This window comes from Aspergillus viridinutans, assembly GCF_018404265.1.
Source record: "Aspergillus viridinutans IFM 47045 DNA, scaffold_2, whole genome shotgun sequence".
NCBI lineage: Eukaryota > Fungi > Ascomycota > Eurotiomycetes > Eurotiales > Aspergillaceae > Aspergillus > Aspergillus viridinutans.
Genome location: NW_025091218.1, coordinates 1,516,860 through 1,539,296, shown reverse-complemented (window position 1 = coordinate 1,539,296; position 22,437 = coordinate 1,516,860). Strand labels below are relative to the sequence as shown.

General features: G+C 36.1%; 4 protein-coding genes across 4 annotated transcripts; 3 read left to right on the top strand and 1 right to left on the bottom strand.

The window, feature by feature from the left end:
• Positions 1-1,688: 1,688 nt before the first annotated feature.
• Aspvir_004103 (uncharacterized protein) lies at positions 1,689-2,491 on the top strand (the record flags this gene model as incomplete). The annotated part of the gene is made up of 2 exons (XM_043267339.1): positions 1,689-1,941; positions 1,989-2,491. 2 exons carry the CDS (start codon positions 1,689-1,691, stop codon positions 2,489-2,491), a joined length of 756 nt encoding a protein of 251 aa, XP_043123274.1.
• A 579-nt stretch (positions 2,492-3,070) lies between these two features.
• Aspvir_004102 (Zn(II)2Cys6 transcription factor) lies at positions 3,071-5,370 on the top strand (the record flags this gene model as incomplete). The annotated part of the gene is made up of 6 exons (XM_043267338.1): positions 3,071-3,216; positions 3,287-3,597; positions 3,645-3,952; positions 3,999-4,079; positions 4,127-4,959; positions 5,019-5,370. The coding sequence occupies 6 exons, from the start codon at positions 3,071-3,073 to the stop codon at positions 5,368-5,370; spliced, it is 2,031 nt and encodes a 676-aa protein (XP_043123273.1).
• A 76-nt stretch (positions 5,371-5,446) lies between these two features.
• On the bottom strand, positions 5,447-7,198 carry Aspvir_004101 (cytochrome P450; the record flags this gene model as incomplete). Its single annotated transcript, XM_043267337.1, has 3 exons — positions 5,447-6,135; positions 6,185-7,021; positions 7,066-7,198. The coding sequence occupies 3 exons, from the start codon at positions 7,196-7,198 to the stop codon at positions 5,447-5,449; spliced, it is 1,659 nt and encodes a 552-aa protein (XP_043123272.1).
• Positions 7,199-7,680: 482 nt separating this feature from the next.
• Aspvir_004100 (putative cytochrome b5 reductase) lies at positions 7,681-9,148 on the top strand (the record flags this gene model as incomplete). The annotated part of the gene is made up of 2 exons (XM_043267336.1): positions 7,681-7,756; positions 7,812-9,148. The coding sequence occupies 2 exons, from the start codon at positions 7,681-7,683 to the stop codon at positions 9,146-9,148; spliced, it is 1,413 nt and encodes a 470-aa protein (XP_043123271.1).
• Between the last annotated feature and the right edge of the window lie 13,289 nt (positions 9,149-22,437).

Below are 22,437 nucleotides of genomic sequence, written 5' to 3'. Positions count from 1 at the left end.
GTAATACCTATAAAAGAAGGTGTTTAGCTAGTTAAATTAGATAAGTCTATTAAATATAATCTTAAACTTAAAGAGAGATATAGAGTAGGAGTTAGCTTAGTTATATATCTAATATTATAGACTAGGCTAGATACTGCCTTTACTATTAGGAAGCTAGCTAGATATACTATAAATCCTAATAAATTATATTTTAAGTATCTTATTTATCTTATTTAATTCTTTTATTAGACCCTAGATATTAGAATTATCTATAAGCCTTATAATTAAAAGATATTATATATAAGCTAGGTATTATTATTAGCTATATTAATATAGATTATATAGGATATATTAATATATACTATTTAACTACTAGATACATCTTTATATTTAGTAATAGGCCTATCTTATAGACTTTTAAGCTATAATTAGTCATCTCTTTATCTATATATAAGGCTAAATATATTACTATTATTTATATTATAAAGAAAGCTATCTAACTTATCTATCTCCTTAAAGATATTAGCTTTAATAATATATACCTTATATAGATTAATACTAATAGCTAGCCTACTATAGACCTAACCTATAATACTTAATTCCATGCTTATAGTAAGCATATTAATATTAATTATTATTAGATTAGAGATATAATAATTAAGAAGTAGGTCTTCCTACAGCATCTTTTAATAGATAAGATAATTATAGATTTTATAATAAAGCTGCTTAGTTATCTAAAGTTTAATTAATTCTTTAAGGCACTAGGCTTAGCCTAGCAGAGTACTATAAATAATATATCTTAATACTATAATTATAGATTAACTACCTAATTAGGAAGTGGCTATAACCTTATTAATTAAATCTAGGGGTGTATGGCCATACTTAGTATAGTAGAGATCTAATTATATAATCTTACTTAGTAGATAGCTCCTTCCACTATATAATAGTAAACATAGATTTACATACATAATAAATTAATGAAATATCTTCATATTCTGAACCTCTCTCTGCTCATTCTACAAAAACAGGGACTTGTGCACTGGATCTCTTTGACGAGAAAGATGAATATATAATATAGCTATTATCAATTTGTCATGCTCATGCAGTTTGACTTCCAGGAACCTGCTTCATATTCCAAACTTCAAACATATAAGCCTTGAGCAGCTCAAAGTACGGATTAATAAAGCCTTGCTGGAGGTTCATAGTATGCCCAAGGCTGAGATTCTATCTCTTCCCCAGAGGTTAGCGGCACAACTGCTGCAAGATGAATGGATTCAGCTTTTAAATCTCGGTACGTGCTATCACCCCCTACCACTCCACTAGGACTATCATCCTCCAGGGATTATCTACAAGAGGACTCTTTGCCTCAAAGCTTGTTTTCAAAGGGCTTTCGCGGAACCATCCGATCAGGTCGACCTTCTCAGGAAGCCGAGTCATGCAAGGCTATGTCTGACTGTACTCAGCCCCCAACAGAAAAGTCAAAATAGGGCTAAGGGAAGATCGTAATCTCTCTCGCACAAGATGGGAATCTCATTGGGCTTATTAAGATACTAACGTATGATGATGTCTCTAGCGCCCGTCAGCCTTCTCACAGCCTCCCACGCAAAACAAGCCTGCCAAGTCCCGATCCCATATCTCTGACCCATTTCAACTTGAACTTTTCTACTCTATGAAATCTCAAGACTCAATATTTGTGACGAGTTGTCGCAATGGCATACAAATTACTAGTTACATTCATAATACCCCTAGTCCCCGCAACAGCAACATGCTACTGGCCCGACGGCAGCGTTGCAAAGACCAACACCCCCTGCTCCTCGGGCCCTAATGCCTCCTGCTGCGGTAGTCACAACATCTGCCTGTCCAATAATCTCTGCCTTGATGCCCTCGTGCAACCATACGTACTCTCCCGAGGCGGCTGTACAGATCCAAACTGGGAGTCCGACGAATGCCCTTCTGTTTGTCGTAGGTCATACCTCCTCAAGCTCCAGAGACACACTAACAATAGATAGGAAATGTGTCAACCAGTTCAGCCGTATCGCTAGTCACCCTGGGAAAGGGCTCAAACGGCGCTGTGTCGTACTGCTGCGGCGTGCCCGTCAGCAACGGGCGTGATGTTGTGTGTGGCGACGGGCACAGCGTTCAGGTCACAGACGGAGAAATCATTGCTGGATACGCAGCTTTGGCAAACGTGTCCTCGCTGGATGGTGGAAACAGTTCTGCCTCGTCAACCTCCAGCAATTCAAGTGCGGATACGTCAACACACTCGTCGCATGAGGTGGCGGTTGGTGTGGGAGTCGGGGTGCCATTGGCGGTCATTGCACTGGCCTCGATTGTCTGGGCTATATGGGAGAGGAGGACGCGAATGCAGCATGTTAAAGACGCAATGGCGTCGGCTACGATGAACGGCGGCCAAGTTCATCCATATGCAGAAAAGTACCCAGGTGTCGGTGTTCCGCCGCACCATCCAGCAGAGTTGACAGCCGAGTCTCAGACGCATGAATTACAGTCGTGATAGTGAAAAGAATCAATGGTAATATTGCTGTTAAAAGGATGAAATTATGACCCTTTATAGAGATTACTTGTTTGTCCATGTCTGTTCCAGGGCGGTTATGTGGATGCCTCCTAGTATACCAGGCTTTTAGGCCGAAAAGATGCACCTAAATAGTACGTGTACGTATTTTTATCCAAGGAAATCTGCTCTCTTTGCTCGATTGTTCAGATCCTCTCGGCGTTCCAATAGCTTTAATCACTGCAGTTAAAATCTTCTATAGACGTAGCAGCCTCGACGCTAGCTACACACACTCCATCGTTGCTACTTGTCAGTAAATACGTTGACTTCAAATATAAATCTTAACAGCAGGAAGTAGAGCTCAGCTAGTAACTGCTACTTATGACCATTTCCTGTCGAATTCTGGGAAATGTTTACTGTAACATATCAAGCCACAGCCCATTGTCAGGAGTCTGTTTGATGCCTCAGGCAGCTAGTTGCTCTACCTCGGCAAGGGATTTCCACCCCGACACAATTACAACAGCACATCCACTCGGCAGCCAACCTTCTGGGCCTCATACATGGGCTGTATGCTCTTCTAACATGTCCGGCCGTCGTAATCGTTCTGCAGTTGCATGCCAAACATGTCGTCGACGGAAAGTGCGGTGCACCGTTACTGTAACCGGCATTCCCTGCATCAATTGTTCCCAGGATGGAATGGAGTGCACAGTCGCGCAACGACGAGGGACGTAGGTACATCCTTATCGAAATGGAACGAAACAATACAGCATACCAAAGAGCTAGTCCTGATTGTTATAGGCAGCAGACAAGAAATCAGCCCCTGCGCGAGATCCGCGCGGTGCCTCATCCGAGGTCCAGCCCCAAGCAGAACGACAGGACATCCCGAGTCGAATCCGGTGAGACTGTCCGCAGCCACACCGTTTCAAATCTGCCCAGAAACGTGTCTCAGTCCGGACGAGCTGTTTCGGAGCCAACTGCTGCGACAGGGACGACGACCCCGTATTCCGAGCAAAGCCGGATCGAAGACGAAGAGCGCAGTGCCGCTGACTTTGCCACGGCTTCGCTGGCGCCTCGGGATGCCGAAGCAAATGATATGCCTATATACACTGGTATGCTTGCATGACAGAATGTGTACGAAAACAGCTAACTGTAGTAGGCGAATCTCTGGGGTTTTCTGCGGTTTTGGATGTGCTCGCCACACAGGCTGTCCCCAGACACGTCTTCCGGCCATCGTCGCATCCTAGTCTTACCGCTCAGGATGTCGAGTATCTGAAGTTTAAAGGATGCTTGACATTGCCATCCAGCGACATATGTCGCGAGCTGCTCCGTGCCTATTTCCACCACGTGCATCCTATTCTACCGGTGGTGGATGCTGCGCAGGTGTTGAAGTTTGAGCAGCAGCATGACCGACCAGCCGAATGGAACTTGCTACTCTTGTGGAGTATTTTCTTCGTGGCAGTCAATGTCAGTACCTCATCACTAAAATCATATCATATCGCTAACTAATAAGTTTATTCCTGCCGAGACTTGCACAGTCGCAGGATACTCTTCCCGGAAAGAGATGAGGGAAGCCATGTACTCCCGGGCAAAGGTACGCTCTACAAAGGGATTCCGGCTTCTGGTACTTACGACCGACAGTGTATGTATAACAATGGCGGGGACGACAAAATCACGCAGATGCAATCCGCCCTGCTGCTCGGATTCTGGCACTCGGAGATGAACAACCACGCCCAGCCCTGGTACTGGACAGGCATTGCAATCAACCTCGGCCAGATCATGGGTCTCCATCGTGATCCCGACGCAATCAGATTCAATCCAGCCATCAGCGGTCGTCGACGAGCTTTATGGCGGCGTCTATGGTGGTCCTGTTTCTTTCGAGACCGCTGGCTGAGTCTCACACTCGGACGTCCGTTGAGGATCAACCTGCTCGATTGTGATCTTCCGATGCCTTCACCCGCGGATGTTCTGAGTGACTTGTCCGAGGTGTCGCCATCGGTGGCAAGCCTGTTCATCCCGGGGGACCTGGCCCAGTTGAGCGAGTATTGGATTCTCCTGCTGCGGCTATCCAAGATCCTGGGGGATGCTCTGACCCTGAGCTATCAGCCGAAAAGACCAAATCCTACTATTGAGCAAGTTGAAGCTATAGAGTCCGAGCTGCTGACTCTCGAGATTCCGCACGAATGTGGCTCTAAGCAGAGCGAGTGGGCACGGTTTGCTGTTTACCACTTGCAGTTACATTATCAGTATGTTAACCTCTCACACTCGTTTCTCGCAACTGACACGAAAAGAGCGTTCCTGATTACATTCTACCGTCCTTTTACAAAACGGCTCCCGGAAGGTGTGCCTTCAGTCAATCAGACAACATATCAGTCGGCAATCCGTGCCAAAGTAGACGCTGCTGCACTGCAGACGAACACCATCCTCGACGCTTTGGCCCGTGAGAAACTGCTCAACTTTGCCGGCCCAATGACGTAGGTTTCCTCTCTACATTTCCTCTCTACCATGCAATCCTGTCTCTAACCAGATGCAGTCCACCCCTCCTCGTCCCAGCCATGCACATCCACCTGCTCAACTGCAAGTCGGACGATCCTCTCACGCGGCAGCTCAGTCTCAACAAACTCGACTTTTGCATGTTGATCCTCAAGGTCATGCAGGACGTGCACACGGCCGCGTCGTATTACCGGGGTATATTCTCGGAGGCGATCCGCCATCTATCATCCACAGCGAGTAAGCCAACCGGGCAGGGACCGGTTGTGGTCGAGACGCCGGCGTCTATCCCAGGCGAACCCACAATGGAGACGCTGCTCAGCGGTGATTTTCTGGACGGGTTGATGGACGAGGCTTCGTTTTTCAATTTCTGGGAGCCACTCAGTAATATGTGATCGGAAGACACAATGCATCTATCTTTGTTCTAGAAGTCTATATAGTCTATATACAATGCTCAGCTACATACGAATGCTACGCATCCGACTTGTGAGGCCACTTGACCCTCCTCTCAGCCCTCACATACAGATTATTCGGTCGAATCAACTGAAACATCGGGTCATACTCAATCGGACCATCCCCCTCCCGCGTAAACTTATACCGGTAGATCAACTTGGGCAGGAAGACCTTGATCTCCTGCAGCGCGAAATTGAACCCGATGCACATGCGCGGGCCCATCGCAAAGGGGATATACGCCGCCTTGTGCCGCTGCTTCACCTCGTCCGTGTCCCACCGGTCTGGGTTGAAGCGCGCGGGGTTATCCCAGATGGCGGGGTTATTGTGGATGTGATGCAGGGCGGGGATGACGACTGCGTCTTGGGGGATTTTGTATCCACCTGGTAGGATCAAGTCGAGCTTTGCGTTGCGGCCGGGCTGGAAGGAGGGGTTGTGCCGGCGCTGCGTTTCCTTGATGTATTTGTCTAGGAAGGTGAGTTTGTCGGTGAAGTCGGCTGTGATCTCTGTGTTGTCGTCGAAGCCATGGTCAACGAGTTCCTGGAGCAGACGGTCCTGCATGCCGGGGTAGGTGACCAGGCCGTAGATAAGCCAGGAGAGGAGGGAGCTAGTCGTCGTGAAGCCGGCACCGGTGGCTACGACGAGGGCCCAGACGAGGCTGGACTTGGGAAGTTTCTCGCCTTTGTTGTCTGTCGCGCGGATGGCATAGTCTATTGCTGTTAGCAGCGCTCGCTCAAGCGGCGGGTGTACTATACTCACCAACCATGTTCGCCGCTCGCAGCGCGGCATCCTGCAAGGGCAAATCCTCGACGCCTCCCCGCTGCGCATTCTGCACCGACTCCTCGACCAGCTGCTCGATGCGCGCCTTAGTGTCCTTCAGACGCTTGGGATCCCCAAACGGCAGACTCGCGTACCAGTCCCCCTTCGACGTGACCTTCTTGTTCAGCGACAGCACCTCCGCGATCAAGTGCACCATCTCATGGATCGGCGCATCCGCCGAAGAGAAGTGCTCAAAGTCCAGCCCTAGCGTCAGTTTGCCCACCGCCTGAGACCCCAGCTTCAGCATGTACTGGTACACGTTCCAGGCCTCGCCCTTCTCATCTAGCTGATCGAATATGGTGCATGCATCCTCGACGGTCTTCTGCATGGTGGGCGCGTAGTGCCGGACGGCCTTGGGACCTAATGCCGGCGGGAGGAATTTGTGCGCAACCCGCCATTCGGGGGTGTCTGTGTCTCCTAGGAAAACGCCAGCGGAGGGGGTCTTGAGCGAGTACAGCGGGTGCGCCTCGTTGATTTTCTTGGTGAAGAAGTCGGATTCGTTGAGGACGATGGCGGAGAGGACGGGGTCGTTTGTCTGGTAGACTGTGCGGCCGAGAGTGTTGGTCTTGATCAGGGGGCCGTACTGCTCGAAGAGACGCTGGTGGTTGCCCAGGTGGTCTGGGAAGATCTGGAAGAAGTTGCCGAAGAAGGGGAGGCCGTTGGGCGAGGGGGCGTCCCGGACGGCGTGGCCGTCGATCGTGATGGCGACGGGAGTTGTGGATGAGATAATCTCATTGATATCCGTGAGGCATATGTCTTGTCCGGAGAATTCGATCCCTAGGAGAGTCAGTGCCGTCAGCAAACATCGGAGTTAGACTTACCACTCGGTTCGACAATGGCGAAGTGAGATGCAATCAGGTGCCTCAAGCCCTCAAGATCATTGGTGCCGTCAAGCGAGATTGTCCGCGCTGACGAGGTCGATTCACCCAGAAGGTAAAACTGTTGTGATGGCATTTTGGTAGCACCTCTTTAGGTTTGGTCGTTCACTGACAGTGCGGACAAGTCCTCTGATCTCGTTGACAGCTTATATACAAGTATTCGACAGCCGGACATGAAATTACTCACGGATAACCAGACAGTACCTGTATACTCGGCCGGCATGCCGCGGACGCAGTTATGGAACTGACATTCCGATTGGATACATTACCTCGGTATTCATCAGATCGCTCCACTGATCTTCTTGCCTTAATTTCCGGTGACAATGACAGGCACGTTCTCGGTCGATGGCCAATAGGATGAATAGGAGGGAAATAAAGTAGGAGATAGCGAGAACAAAGTAATTTCCAGCCGAATAGCCGTTGCCGAAATGGATGAGGCGAAGCCGAGAAATGCGATATAATGCACGCACTATATTATTCCTCTCAGCCCGTCTAGAAACCCTATTGAGTGCTTGAAACGAAGAAGTCCCTTTTCCATACTACCACAGAGCATTCATAATGTCTGAATTAACGGTCGAAAATGTCGCAGGCCACAAAACCCGTGATGATCTCTGGGTGATCATTCACGGCAAAGGTACGTCCATGCTCCCGGGCTCTATTGGTCTGTCCGGCAGTGCTAACTTGCCTAGTTTACGATCTCACCAAGTACATTCGGGATCATCCAGGCGGTGCAGATGTGCTGCTGGATGTTGCCGGTACTGATGCGACCTCCGCATACGAGGACGTTGGACACTCAGAGGATGCGGACGAAATCATGCAGACCTACCTGGTGGGAACGTTGAAAGACGCAACGCAGTTTGTGCGCAAGTCAGCCGTGCGTGTTATTCAACCGACCTCCCTGCCAGTAGGAGAAAGCAACAGCTCGTCTCGGGTTCGCAAAGTTGCTGCTGCGGGCTCAGTGGCCGGATTCCTGAGCCTGTTATACTACGTCTCTCCTCGGCGTGGACCCTCGCAACTCCCGCACGCTCTTCAACACATACAATCATATCTGCCCGATCTGCACCGCCTGTTGCCGTCAGCCATGACCGGCATTCGCCTGCCACACGGGGGTTTCGTCAATGGATTCGCAGCCGCAGCCCTGCTCTCCGCAATTATCACTGGCGTCGTTGGAGTCAAACTCTCGAAACTGACGCAGATCGACTCCGGCTTTACTCGATACCCACCTCGCATCAAGAGCAAGCCGAGCCCTAAGGCAGATCCTCACAGCATTCCCGGCTTCCTCAATCCCAAAGACTACAAGACGCTCCCTCTCGTGCAGAAAGACCTCCTAGCGCCCAACGTCTACCGATTCGTCTTCCAGCTGCCATCCGCAACAGATATCGTCGGCCTCCCAGTTGGCCAGCACGTCGCCATAAAAGCTGTCGTCAACGGCCAATCCGTTTCCCGATCCTACACACCAACCTCCAACAACCTCGACCGCGGCTACCTGGAGCTAGTCATCAAATGCTACCCCGACGGCCTCCTAACAGGCCAGTACCTCGCCAACCTGCAAGTCGGCGAGAAAGTGCACTTCCGCGGCCCCAAAGGCGCAATGAAGTACAGGCGCAACCTGTGCAGGAAGATCGGCATGATCGCAGGCGGCACGGGTATCACGCCCATGTACCAGCTCATCCGGGCCATCTGCGAAGATGACAGAGACACCACCGAGATCAGCTTGGTGTATGCCAACCGCAGCGTGGGAGATATTCTGCTCCGCGAGGAACTGGAGGCGTTTGCGCGCAGGTACCCGAAGCAGTTCCGGATCTACTATATGCTTGATATTGCCCCGGAGAATTGGAGGTATGGCACGGGGTATGTGACGCCTGAGGTGATGGCGGCCAGGCTGCCTAAGCCGGCGGCTGATACGAAGATCTTCCTATGTGGGCCGCCGGGGATGATCAATGCTGCGAAGAAGGGGCTTGTCTCGCTGGGCTTCGAGGCGCCAAGTGCTGTGGGCAAAATGACGGATCAGATTTTTTGTTTTTAGTTTATATTTGTTGGTGGCTGTCTGCATGTGTATAATAGAGAATAAATAGTTTGTCTTTTGCAGCATTAGAACTTGGTTATTTTTCAGTGTGTGCTACACTGAGCTTCGCTATGGTATGCTCTTGAAACCATATTTACATAACGTTTAAAGTCATTGTTGGAATTCATTCATTTGGCACAAGTACACAAAAGACACGCTGAATATACCTACCCAATATCTTTAATATTGGCCATGACATACGCTGGGATGCTGAAGATGGATTTGGGATTCTCTGCGATTATCATGGATCAGTTCGACGACGACTTCCAGAACTCCGGGACAACGGCAAAAGTACTTGATTTATTCACAGAGTGGATACTATGAGGAGACGCAATATATGGCTCATCCCCACGTTGTTATTCAGAGACTCTGTTTCGTCAAGCTTTCCAGCCCCATAGACAGCCTCATCGGCATGCCGAGTGCCGCGGCAATCTAGCCAATCGATTTGGAAGCTTATATCAGGGATACTATTCCTTGGATCGTCCAACCGGATTGCTATTATTGTCTCTCGGAATGCGTAACAAGGGACTAAATTGCGTCTCGTGCAGATCCCGCGGCTGCGGACAGTTCTCAATCTGCAGAATGGATACCGTCCGGCATGCCATCTCGAAATCTGTCAGTATTCGTCATGCTGGGAGATATGCCTGTGGCCGCTGGGTCCGGACATAAATGCCTTGACTTCTGTTCTTCTGTATACCTTCTTCTACCAAACCCATGTGAATGTTACTCTCTCACCTACACTTCCAAATCAAGCTTAGCATCTTATATACCATCTTCTTCAGCCTGGCAGATAGCTTCATCTTAGATAGTTTAATAATTAAGTTATATTATTATTCTATTATATTCTTATAGGTTATAAGCCCTTATAGCTTATTATAAAATAACTTTTATTATCTTCTCTATTCCCTACTTCTATAGTTAATTTAAATACATTCTATATACTTATTCTTATTAGTTAGATTAAAATTCTAGCTTTATAGATCTATACTACTCCTCCTTTCTTTTATAGTAATTCTTCTGTAGAATCTAGCCTAATCTATTAAATTAAAAGCCTCTAAGGTCCTTATTTCCTTCCTTAATTAAACTCTATATATTAAATTTAGCTAATTATAATAGATATTAATATAAAGCTACATAAGGTTGTTCCTACCCTTAAGGGTGAATCTAACTAGTTAATCTAGATAGAAGTACTCTAGGGATATCTTTATAGTAGGAATACTAATTACTAGAAGCTTCTAAAGTATAAATATATAGCTCCTACTTAGCCTATACTATATAATATTACCTATAAATATATATACTAAAGTCTTATTTATAAATATAAGAAGTAACTAGCTTAAGAATAAGCTACTAGAGGCCTCTTAGCTTTTATAATAATAAATACTATAGGGGGCCCCCTAGCTCCTATAATAGCTAGTACTACTAGCTCCTTAGCTTCTATAATAGCTACTATAGGCCCTTTCTAATAGATAATAGCTATTATAGCCTTAAGTTAACTAATAGTAATAGTGTCACGGGCTAGAAGCCTTATAAATCTATGACCTAGATTTGGACAGTAAGAAATCACTGAAGGGTTCTAACTAGGGCTGTGATGGCTGAACATAAAAAGGAGTATATAAATGGTGGATGAGATCATGTAACTAGATTAATTACTATATTAATTACTATAAGGGTCATATAACTACTAGTATCCTTACTAGATAAGAGTTTATTAGTACCTAAGGTAGATTATAAGTGCCTAGTAGGCTTAAGTACTTAGCAGACCCTACCTACTATACTACCCCCCTCCCCTCCTAAAGGAGGTTAGCAGCTCTCCTATATATTAAGTACTACTATATTAGTAAGGTTAATAGCTAGTTCCTATATAGGCTGCTTATAGCCTACCTATTTAATAAGATACTCTTTATAATAGCCTTAGCTAATCTATTTCTTATATTCCTATAAGATCTCCTTAACTATGTACTCTAATTTACTATCTACTAGAGTTACTAGCAGCTAATAATTACTATTTAACTAGCTTAGGAATAGATTACTAGTAGTAGGGTGTAGTAGACTAATATAGAATATATTATATATACCTAGTAGTATATCTAATTAGTAAGTATATAATCTAATAGCTTTAAATACTATAAACTTTATATACTATATATTAAGCTTCTAGCTTAGGTAATTTATTTAAATATTCTATAGGTTTAACTATACTTTTAATTTTATAGTATATTATAGGGCTACTAAGTAGGAGTAGTTTAAATACTCTTCCTAATACTACTAGGCTATAGTTAGTTCTAACTATACTATATTAATAGCTTCCCTTATCTTTATTATAATTACTTTAGCTTTTACCTTTAGTAAATAGGCTATATAGGTAGTAGCTACCTTATAGTCTAGCTCTTTAATCTCTAGTAGCTTAATATTATATTTATAGTCTAGGAAGAATAGGCTAACTTCTATACTTATAATATCTTAGCTATTAATTACTAATTAGGCTATTAGTAGTAATGATTTCTAATTAGTCTAAGTATAGTTATAGAAGTTCCTAAGATAGGCCTTTAATATTATATTTATTTACTTAATCTACCCATCTGTCTATGGGTGGAAGGCTATTAAAAGGTGTTATTAGATACCTAGTTATTTATAGAAGTAGTCCTAGAACTAACTAATAAACTATAGACTATAGTCTGATATAATTATACTAGGAATGCTATAATATCTAATAAACTAATTAATTAGTAGTTAGATAACTATCTTAGAGTCTATTTACTTATAGGGCACTAAGATTATACTCTTTCTAAGCCTATTACTAATTACTATAATATTCTTATAGCTATTAGAAGTAGGCAGCTTTATAATAAAGTTAATAGTAATCTTATATTACTTATAATCTAGGATTAGTAATAGCTTAAGTAATCCCTAATACTATTTATACTATATATAGTTAGTACTATACTTATTATAGTTCTATATAAATTATTAAATATCTATAGAGAGCTCTGGCTAGTAGAAGTTTTAGATAATTATTAAGTATAGTATATTCTTCCTAGGGTAGCCTATTAATACTAAATTATATATCCTTTATAGAATTCTTATTTATAGAGGCTCTGAATTAGGGACCTATTTATAGTCCTAGTATAGTAGGTAACTATCTAATAATATTAAATATTTAGTAATTAATACTTAAATATATAACTCTTTTAGAAATTATATAGCCCCTTCCTCTACTACCTAATATATCTCTTATAGATTTATATTATTCAGTGTGGCCTCCTTCTAGTATTTCTCTAGGGGTAAGGGTACTCCACCTATAGATATTATACTAGAGACTATATAATAGGACTACTTAGTATATTAATTATTATATTTACCTAGTAATCTTATATCTAGGCTAGATACTACTTTATAGGTATAAAATACTTTTACCTATATCTAGCTAGTAATAATCTTTAATAGAACTAAGTAGTAGTTATATATTTTAAGTCTATTATTATCCTTATCCTATAGTATATCTTACTCCCTCTATAAGAGGATATTAGGCTAAGTAGCTAGCTTCCTAGGCTAGTAGTATATCTTATAGTTAAATTAGCTTAAGGTATATAACTAATATATCTACTATTTATTAAATCTATAGACTATCTTAAAGTACTTAAGGTTATAGTAGTCTATAATAAGCTTAAATTATAGTAAGCTAATTAATTCTAACTCCTACTCCTTAAGAGTATTAATAATAGCTAGTAACTCCTTATTATAAATCTTATAATTATACTCTACTAGTGTATTCTTCTTAGAGATATAAGTAACTAGCCTTAGTATACTATTATTATTATACTAGGATATAGTAGCTCTAGTTACCTAGTTTAATATATCTATCTCTACTACTATTCTCCTATTAGGGTTAAACTATATAAGGATTAGGGCTATAGTAAATATCTTCTTAAGTAGCTTAAAGGTCTTTACTTACTTATCTCTCTATAGGAAAGGGGCCTCCTTATATATTAATACTATTAATAGTTATACTATATCTAAGAAGTCCTATATAAACTATTAATAGAAGTTTATAAAGCCTAAGAATAATTATACACTATATACTAAGGTTAGTATCTACTATTCTAGTATAGTCTTTATCTTAGTAGGGTCTATCTATACTCCCTTACTAGCTTTAATAATAAATCTAAGATACTTTATACTTTTTACCTTAAATTTATACTTATTAATATCTAGTTATAGTCCTATATTCTTTAAATACTCTAGCACCTACTAGACATACTATTAATACTTAGTTAATAAGCTATTAGTAAAGATTAGTATATTATCTATATATATAGAGGTGAATTCATCTAGGAAGTCTTAGAGGGTCTAGTTTATATATTATTAGAAGGTGCTTAGTGTATTTACTATACTAAAGAGGGTAATAAGCTATTTAAATAGGCTAAATTATATATAGAATGCTATTAGCTACTTATCCCTAGGGGTAATATAAATCTTATAGAATATAGTAATTATATCTAGCTTAGTRAACTACTTAGCCTTAGAGATATACTCTAGGGTCTTATTAATTAATAGAAGTAGATAATAGTCTTTCTTAGTAATTATATTTAGTATATAGTAATTAATATAGAATTATAGTCTACCCCCTAGCTTATAGATAAATAGTATAAGTATAGTAGTAGCTAAGCTACTTATATAGATAAAGCCCTTCTTAAGTAGCTCTATTAATATCTTCTATAGTACTAGCAGTTCTCTATAAGATATACTATATAGAGATCCCTATAGGGGCTCTATTATCTTATCCTTCTTATCCTTAATTAGCTTAATTTAATAGTCTACTCCTAGATAGTATAGTAGTAGCTTATTAGCCTTCTCCCTATTAAATACTTCTAGGAACTTATAGTAGTAAGCTAAAAGCTTTATAGCTAGATTAGTATACTTCTTAACCTATAAGGCCTTCTTAATGTCCTTAATACTAGTAGTAAAGATCTATATAGTCTTATCTTTCTTATACTACTAGTTATAGATTATAAACCCTTATATACTAATCTGCTTTACTACTAGTTTTAGCTTATTCTTAATACTTTTAATAGTAAAGCTATTAATAAATTATAACTAGGGTCCCTCTACTTTAATAACTACTCTCTAGTCTACTATCTATAGGGTCCCTAAGATTAGGTTAGTTCTATCTCCTAACTTTAGTACTATATATGCATAGATAATATATTAATAATTACTACTAATATTTAGTAAGAAATAGGTAATAATTAAGATAATACTTCCTATTATGCTAGTATAGTTCTTAAGATAAATAGGTTTAATCTTAATCTACTCTAGTTATAGCTTCTAGGTGAAGTATTTAGCTATAATTATATAAGATATATATCTAGTATTAGGTAGAATTCTATAATTATATTCTTTATTAATAATTCTAGATATAATAAATTTAGAGGCATTAAATCTAATARCCTATTAAAACTTTCTATAATTAGTAAGTATATCTTCTTTAGGGTATAGGTAATACTAGCTTTTTAGTTATATTAACTATTTAATAGGCCCCTATAAGAGTCTTTTTATAGGAGTAACTAGTTTTCTAGCTTACTATCTTTATTAGTAGGCCTTAGGGACTATTTACCTTCTTTATCTTTAAGTATAGGCTCTATAGCCTAAGTAGTATAGGGCTAGTTCCCCTCTTTATTCTATAGAGGAATGGCCCTGAGGTACTAGTATCTCTTAATTATATAATTAGAGGCCCTGCAGTGTAAGAATCTACCCTTAATCTAATAATAAGATTATTTAGCTTTATTAACCTATTTTATATATTAATATTAGTAAGCTAGAGTTATAGTAGTTAGTTCCTAATCTATAGGGTTACTAGAGCCTGGTATACTTAAGACTAGGTTTATTAAGGGTATAGGAATATAAGTAATATAGTTATAGTTTATAGTTTATATATTTCTTCTATACTATTTAGCTTAAGCTACTCCCTATATATAGAAAGCTTTAATTTAGTCTATAATTATTTATAGCTACTAGTAATATCCTTTAAAACTTGCTTCCTTAGCTATGCTAAAGAGTTATATTTATATTTCTATATTTAGGGTGCTATTAATAAAGATTTACTTTATATTATTAGTCTAACTATAACCCCCTACTTCTATTAGCAGCTAGTTAAAGTTTACTAGCATATTATAAAAGGGATAGTTACCCTATTATAGATAGTATAGTTCTTCTATAGCTTTCTTAGGATAATTCCTATCTGTCACACCCTGGGATCCGTCTCTGCTGTTCTCTGCTAGTCAACTACTTTGGGAATGAGATAATATAGTCCCTGGACTATATCTGATACTTACCTAAGGCCTACTACCCTGGTAGCCTAATAATGTAATGATATAATGACCTCCTGAAGGCTAAAGATAATCTAAAGATAACATAAGAATAATAATAGTAGAGATAGAAGCAAGGCCTATTAAGTATATATACTTAATAGTAAGAGAGTAACTAATAAATTAGATTAGTGAACTTATACTTAAGTAAGTTATTAATATTAAATATAAAGAACTAAACTAAGAGTGCTAGATATAATAATAATAAGTATCCTTATATATCTATAGTTCCTCTCAGTGGTATATACATTAGTATATACTTAATATAGATATGGTATATTATATACTCTAACAGAGTGGTCTTATCATACTATTTATATACTACCTAGTTATATATCAGGTATAATCCTTCCTTATCCTAGTGAATCTAGCCTAGTGCTCAGGGTACTATAGAGTAATTCTAGGTAATAACAGAAAGGCTATGGTTATATATAGCTTTCTGTTAGAAACTTATAGTCTTTCTATAATTTAGTGATTATAGTTTGGTTAGTTATTATTATTCTAGGATTCTACCTATTATATCTACCTAACTTTTTAGCACAGCTATATTAGTGTTATAATATTACCTCCCCCTCTTATAGTATTTCATCCTTAAAACTAGTTATAAGGCTGTCACTCCCCTTAGTAAGTGGTGTTTCTTATCTTCTACTATATTTACCTATTATACTAAAATATTATGCTAACTCTTTATATAATAGTCCCTAAAAACCTTCTTAAGACTATATTACTATTTACACTAAGTAAGAGGGGTATATTTATTATAATAGTTTTATTTTATCTTCTTCATATAACTATTGCTTATTAACTAGTTAAGATTATATAATAGATTAAACTTATTATTATTCTAAATATACAACATATACTTATTAGGGTTATTTATATAAGAAGGAGTTTCATACTATAAAAGAGTAGGATATTTTAAAATAAATAGAGAAGAAGATTACTAATAGCATTACTAAGGCTAATAATAAATTTAAGCTTTTATAGCCTAAGTTAGAATAACTCTAAGCTCACCTAGCTAAGGTTTAATTAAAGATTATCATAACCCTTGCATGATATTCTCACCTCTAAAAATAATAAAGGTTCCTTAAGAAGCATGGTTTTAAGATATCTAAATATAATGCTAAGTTATTACAGATCTTAGATAAGAAGAAGTCTTCTAAGCAGCCTAATCCTACAGCTAAGATTAAATAGCTAGCTATAACTTCTAAGAATCCTAATTTTAGTTAGATAATAGCAGAGATTAACTAGATACCCCCTGCCTTCTAGGAGAACTTTAATTTCCCTTTAAGTAGTACTATTAAATAAATTAGTAGTAACCTATTAGGTTCTTAATAGGTTCCTATATATTTTCTAAGGTATTATATCCTTTCTACTTTATAAGATAGTATAGTTTCCTGCTAATTCTTTTATTACTTAGGATTTGTTTAACTTTATACTCTTATTCTATGTTATTATTAATTTCTATATTTTTAGTAATTTTTACTCTTTCTAGCACTAGTTCTAATAATAAGATATAAAATACTAGATGAATTTTTAATATACTTTTTAGTAGTTATAACTTATAGTTAACTAGTCCTTTTCTTTCTTTAATAATAAAAGGTCTAATTTTCTGATAGTCTAATTTCTAACTTAGTTATTTTATTTTAATATTTCTATAGAGTAGGTAAACTTTCTCCCCCTTTTTAAGGTCTAGAGCACTCCTATGCTTCTTATTATAGTAAAGTGCTATTTTAAGGTTCATAAATTTAATATCCCTTAATAGTTAAGTCCTTAAATAATTAATAGTATCTACTAACTCTGTAGCTTTATCTACTATGGGTACTTTGTTTTATAGTTCTCTAATTAATATAGGATTATACCTATAGTTAGTGAAGAATAGTGTTTCTCCTATTATTAAGTAAATAGCATTATTATATATAAACTGTGCTATTAGTAGGTAAACTACCTAATCATTCTATTAGTAATTTATATAGTGTTATAGATATTACTTAACTATCTAGTTTATTTATTCTATTTATCTATTAGCTTATAGATAATATATAGTTATAAGTCTTTGCTTAATCCCTATTAAGTTTATTAATAATTACTAAAATTTTAATGTAAATAGTTTATCTCTATCTAATATAATATATTATAGCATTCTATAATTAATAATTATATATCCCATGAGTAAGCTTGCAAGTTGCGATGCTATTATTATTATTATAGTTAGGATTAAATAGATAAATTTTATAAGTCTGTTAGTAACTATTATTAGGTAATTATACCCTTTTAACTCTAGTAGTAGTCTAATAAAGTTAATAGTAATCCATTCCTATAGTTTCTTTAGTGCCTCTGGTGACTACATTTTCCTATATAACTAATGTCTAGCTAGCTTATCTCTAATATAAGTTTTATATTAATAAATATAGCCCTATACCTTCCTTCTTATATTTAGAAAGTAGTAGTTCCTTAAAATAGCTTTAGCTATTTTCTTAGTTCCTATATAATTATATATTAGATTATTATAATACCTAGTAATAATCTTACTTCTTATATACTTAGGTATATAGATAAGTCCTTATAGGTATATTAATCCTTATTTATTAGTGGTTATGTACTTATTATCTGCTAAGTTTTTAAGTATTTCTTAAATAATTTTATCTTTTTTTATTATTTTAATAATCTCTTAAATTATTAGATCCCCTTATAGTTTAATTATTACTATAAGAGTATAATAGTTATATACTAATAATCTATCCTCCTATAATTTTAGTATTACTAGCTTAACTATTTTCCCTTATAATTTATAATCTAGTTATTAACTAAGTATATTAGCTTATTCATTCTCTATTCCCTTATAGTAAATAATCTTAAAGTTAAACTATAAGAGTATCTTAGCCTACCTAGCTTATCTTTTTATTAGTTTCTTTATTATCATAAAGAATATAAGATTCTTATAATCTATCTTTATAATAACTGTATATTATGCTCCTTCTAGGTAAACTCTCTAGACTTTAAATACTACTACTATAGCTAGTAGTTCTTTGTTATAGATATTATAGTTAAGTTCTGCTTAAATTAACTTCTATAAATAAAATATAATTAGTTATAGTTTCCTATTACTTCCTAGTTAAGTTATCCTTATTTTAATTACATAATCTAATATATTAGTCTTAATTATTATCTCTTTCTCTAGATTACTTTATACTAATATTAGTATACTAATGATTTACTATTTAATTTAAAAAAAGACTTTATTATATTTTTTATCCTAGTTAAAGTCTTTTACTTTTTTAAGTAATTTAAAAAGTAAATGCATGATTCTTATATATCCTTTAATAAATTATTAATAATAATTAATAAGTCTAATAAATTATTAAACTTCTTTAATATTCCTTAGTTAAGGCTATTTAATAATTAATTTTACTTTATTAATTTCTATATAGATTCCTTCTATAGATATCTAATATCCTAAAAACTCAGTTCCTTAGACATAGAATTTATATTTTTTTAATTTTAGTTTAATATTTGCCTTCTGTAGCTCCTGTAATACTTTAGTAATATATTTAATATATTATTCTTCTTTCTTAGAGAAGATTAGGATGTTATCTAAGTAGACTATTATAAAGAGGTAAAGATATTTATATAATACCTCTTCTATAAATCTTTTAAAAGATACTAATACATTAGTTAGTCTAAATAGCATAACTATATATTTAAAATATCTAAATTTTATTCTAAATACTATCTTCTATTCATCACCTTTCATAATCTAAAGGTAATTATAGATATTAGTAATATCTAACTTTATAAATTATTTTACTCCTTAAATTTAATCTTAGATTTTATAGATTAGTAGAAGTAGATAATAATCCTTAATTATAATTATATTTAATAGTCTATAGTCTATGTAAAGCTGTAGGCTTCTATCTTTCTTAGGTATAAAGAGTATACTATACCCTGCTAGTAAGGTTAATAGTTATATCTTCCTAAGTTATAATTATTTATTAATATATTCCTTAAGCATCTATAGCTCTTTTTCTAATATTTAGTATATTTTCTTATATACTAGTAATTTCCCTTCCTATAGTAGGATCTTATAATTATATTTTCTATATTCTAGTAGGATATACTATTTTAGTTACTTAAATAAGTCCCTGTAGCTATGGTACTCCTAAGATAATATCTCTAAGCCTAATTTAGTCTTAGTTCCTAGATCCTATATCTAAGTTATAGCTAGGTCTATGTAGGGCCTAGGTCTATAGTCCTAGGTTTATTCTAACCCTAAACTTATATCCTTAAGGATTTCATCCTATGATATTTCACTTATATTATTTAGTATTATAATATCTATATAATTACTGTCTTACTCTAGTGCCTATCCTAGTAGCTCTATTATTACTATTCTTTATAATAGCTTAGTTACTACTAGTACTGCTATTATATCTTAGCTAATTACTATATTTTTTAGTTTACCTCCTAACTACTTAGTGCTATTATTAATTTCCTTTAACCTAATATATTATAAGGTCCTAGTCTTCCCTTTAGCCTAGTCCTGTTATAGGTATTTATAGTTAAACTATAGACTCCCTATCTTCTAGTTAATTACTAGGTTATAATTCTTAAGCTATAGAATCTCTAATACTATATTATACTATCCTATTAGTACTATATTAAAGTTTAGTTATTTAAAATATCCTAATATAACTATAGGTATGGTTCCTAATTTAATTATAATTAAGAGAGTTCCTAAATTCTCTCTATTTAGATCTATAATTAGTTTAGATACTATCTTTATAATTTCTAGAAGCCCTAGCTTCTTTATAAATCCTAGATTTATATAGTTCCCTATTACTCCTAAGTTAATTATTACTTAGGTTAATTAACTTAGGATATAAGCTTAGAGCTTTAGGTACCTTTCTTATTATACTTTAGTTACTATAAGGTATAAGTACTTAGTATCCTATTAGAGTGATTAGAGGTTTCTTATTAGTATAGGAAAATATCCTCCTTCTAGCTTTCCCTAATAGTGCATTATACACTAGTCTTTAAAATATATAGTCTAATATATTATATTATATTCCTAGTATCTTCTATATTCTCTGCAGGAGTATTTAAGTCTCTAATAAGGATAATTAATATTTCCCTTCATAACTACTAGTACTGCTAGCCAAAACTTTACTATATACTTATTATTATAATAGTTAGTGTAGTTATTACTATAATAAGTAATTTATAGTACTTTATAATATTTTAGGTATCCTTAGAAATATTTATATAAATACTAGGTATAATTATATACTTAGTAAAATAATCCTAATAGTCTTTTTTCTAATACCCTCCTAAGCTTATAAAAGTACTTATTTAGCTATTACTTATATTTATTATATCTTAGTAGATATTTAGTGCATCTACTAGTGTATAAGTCCTATAACTTAGCTTAGGTCTAATATTCTAGGTTCTAATATATATATCCTTTCACTCCTTATTTAACTTTCTTAAGGATTTATATATTTAGTTAATATACTTCTAGTTCTACTAACTATTTCCTATCTAGCTATTATAGCTATGCTATATAATAATCTGCTTTATTATTATCTCTTAGGGAATTTTTCTAAGGTATCTTAGGAATCTTATAGGGCTACTCCTTATTAGGATTAAGGCTCACCCACTAAGTTCTATACTCTTTATTAAGTAGATTAATAGGTTAGTTAATTATAGTCTAATCTATTATAGGAAAATCCTCTTAATCTAGCTCTTTATAGTTAGTCTTTTCTTTATTAGAACTAATAATCTAATCTTTATTAGTAAGCATCATCTATTAGTGAATAGGCCCTCTAGGTGTAATATTCTCCTAATCTATAAGACTATCTTTATTACTTTTTAATAATTTCTAATTAGTAGCTATAAGTATATTTAAATTTCTAGCAGGCTAATTATTATTTATACTTCTATACTTAGTAGAGTCTTCCTCTTAAAGCTCCTTCTTAATCTTATTATTATTAAGAGTTATATATTCTTTAAATAATTTTCTCAGCTACTTATTACTCCTTTTCTTAATAATAATAGCACTAGTTATATTATAGGCTCCTCTGCTAGTACAGAACTCTGCTATTACCCTGAGCTATTTTATTTTATCCTACTAACCCTGCCTGGGCTGTTATCTGTAGTCTTTTAATATATATCTAGGTTTCCTATACTAGAAATATAACTTATTACATCTTTACTATTCTCTTTCCTTACTAGAAAGTACTAATTATATTATATCTAACTCTATTAGATATAGCCTATAAGGATCTGAATATCCTTAGCTCCATGGCTAAGCTGGCCTCCTATTATTTAGTTAATAGTTTATAGTGCGCCTGTTGCTGAAGGTATTCTAATTATTTTATTCCTTCTTATATATATAAAAATCTTATAATTTATTATTAATCTTAACTACTTATTTAATCATTCCCTTAAGCTTATCTAGTTACTCCATCTAAATTAGCTTTTCTTAGATGTCTGGTTTCAAGCCTTCTTTAAATCATATAATATTTATATCTTCATCCTAGTTTAAGTAGGATATAATCTATTAGAATTATAATATATATTCTCCCATAGATCCTATCTATTTAAGTTACTATAGCTGTCTCTTAGCATTATGCTCTTTATTAATATTACTAAAAGTATTCTCTAACCATTTCTTAAACACATTATAACTAGTAAATATCTTATCTATTTTATTAGCCTAGTTATTATTAGTATATTCCTAATAATCCCTAATAAAAGGTTCAAACTAATTAAATACTAGTCTAGTTAGATAAGTTATAGTAAATAAGACTTTATCTACTTTGTTAACAAGTTTCTTATAATTCATCTAAATATATATATCCATCTATATGAGAAATGCTTATA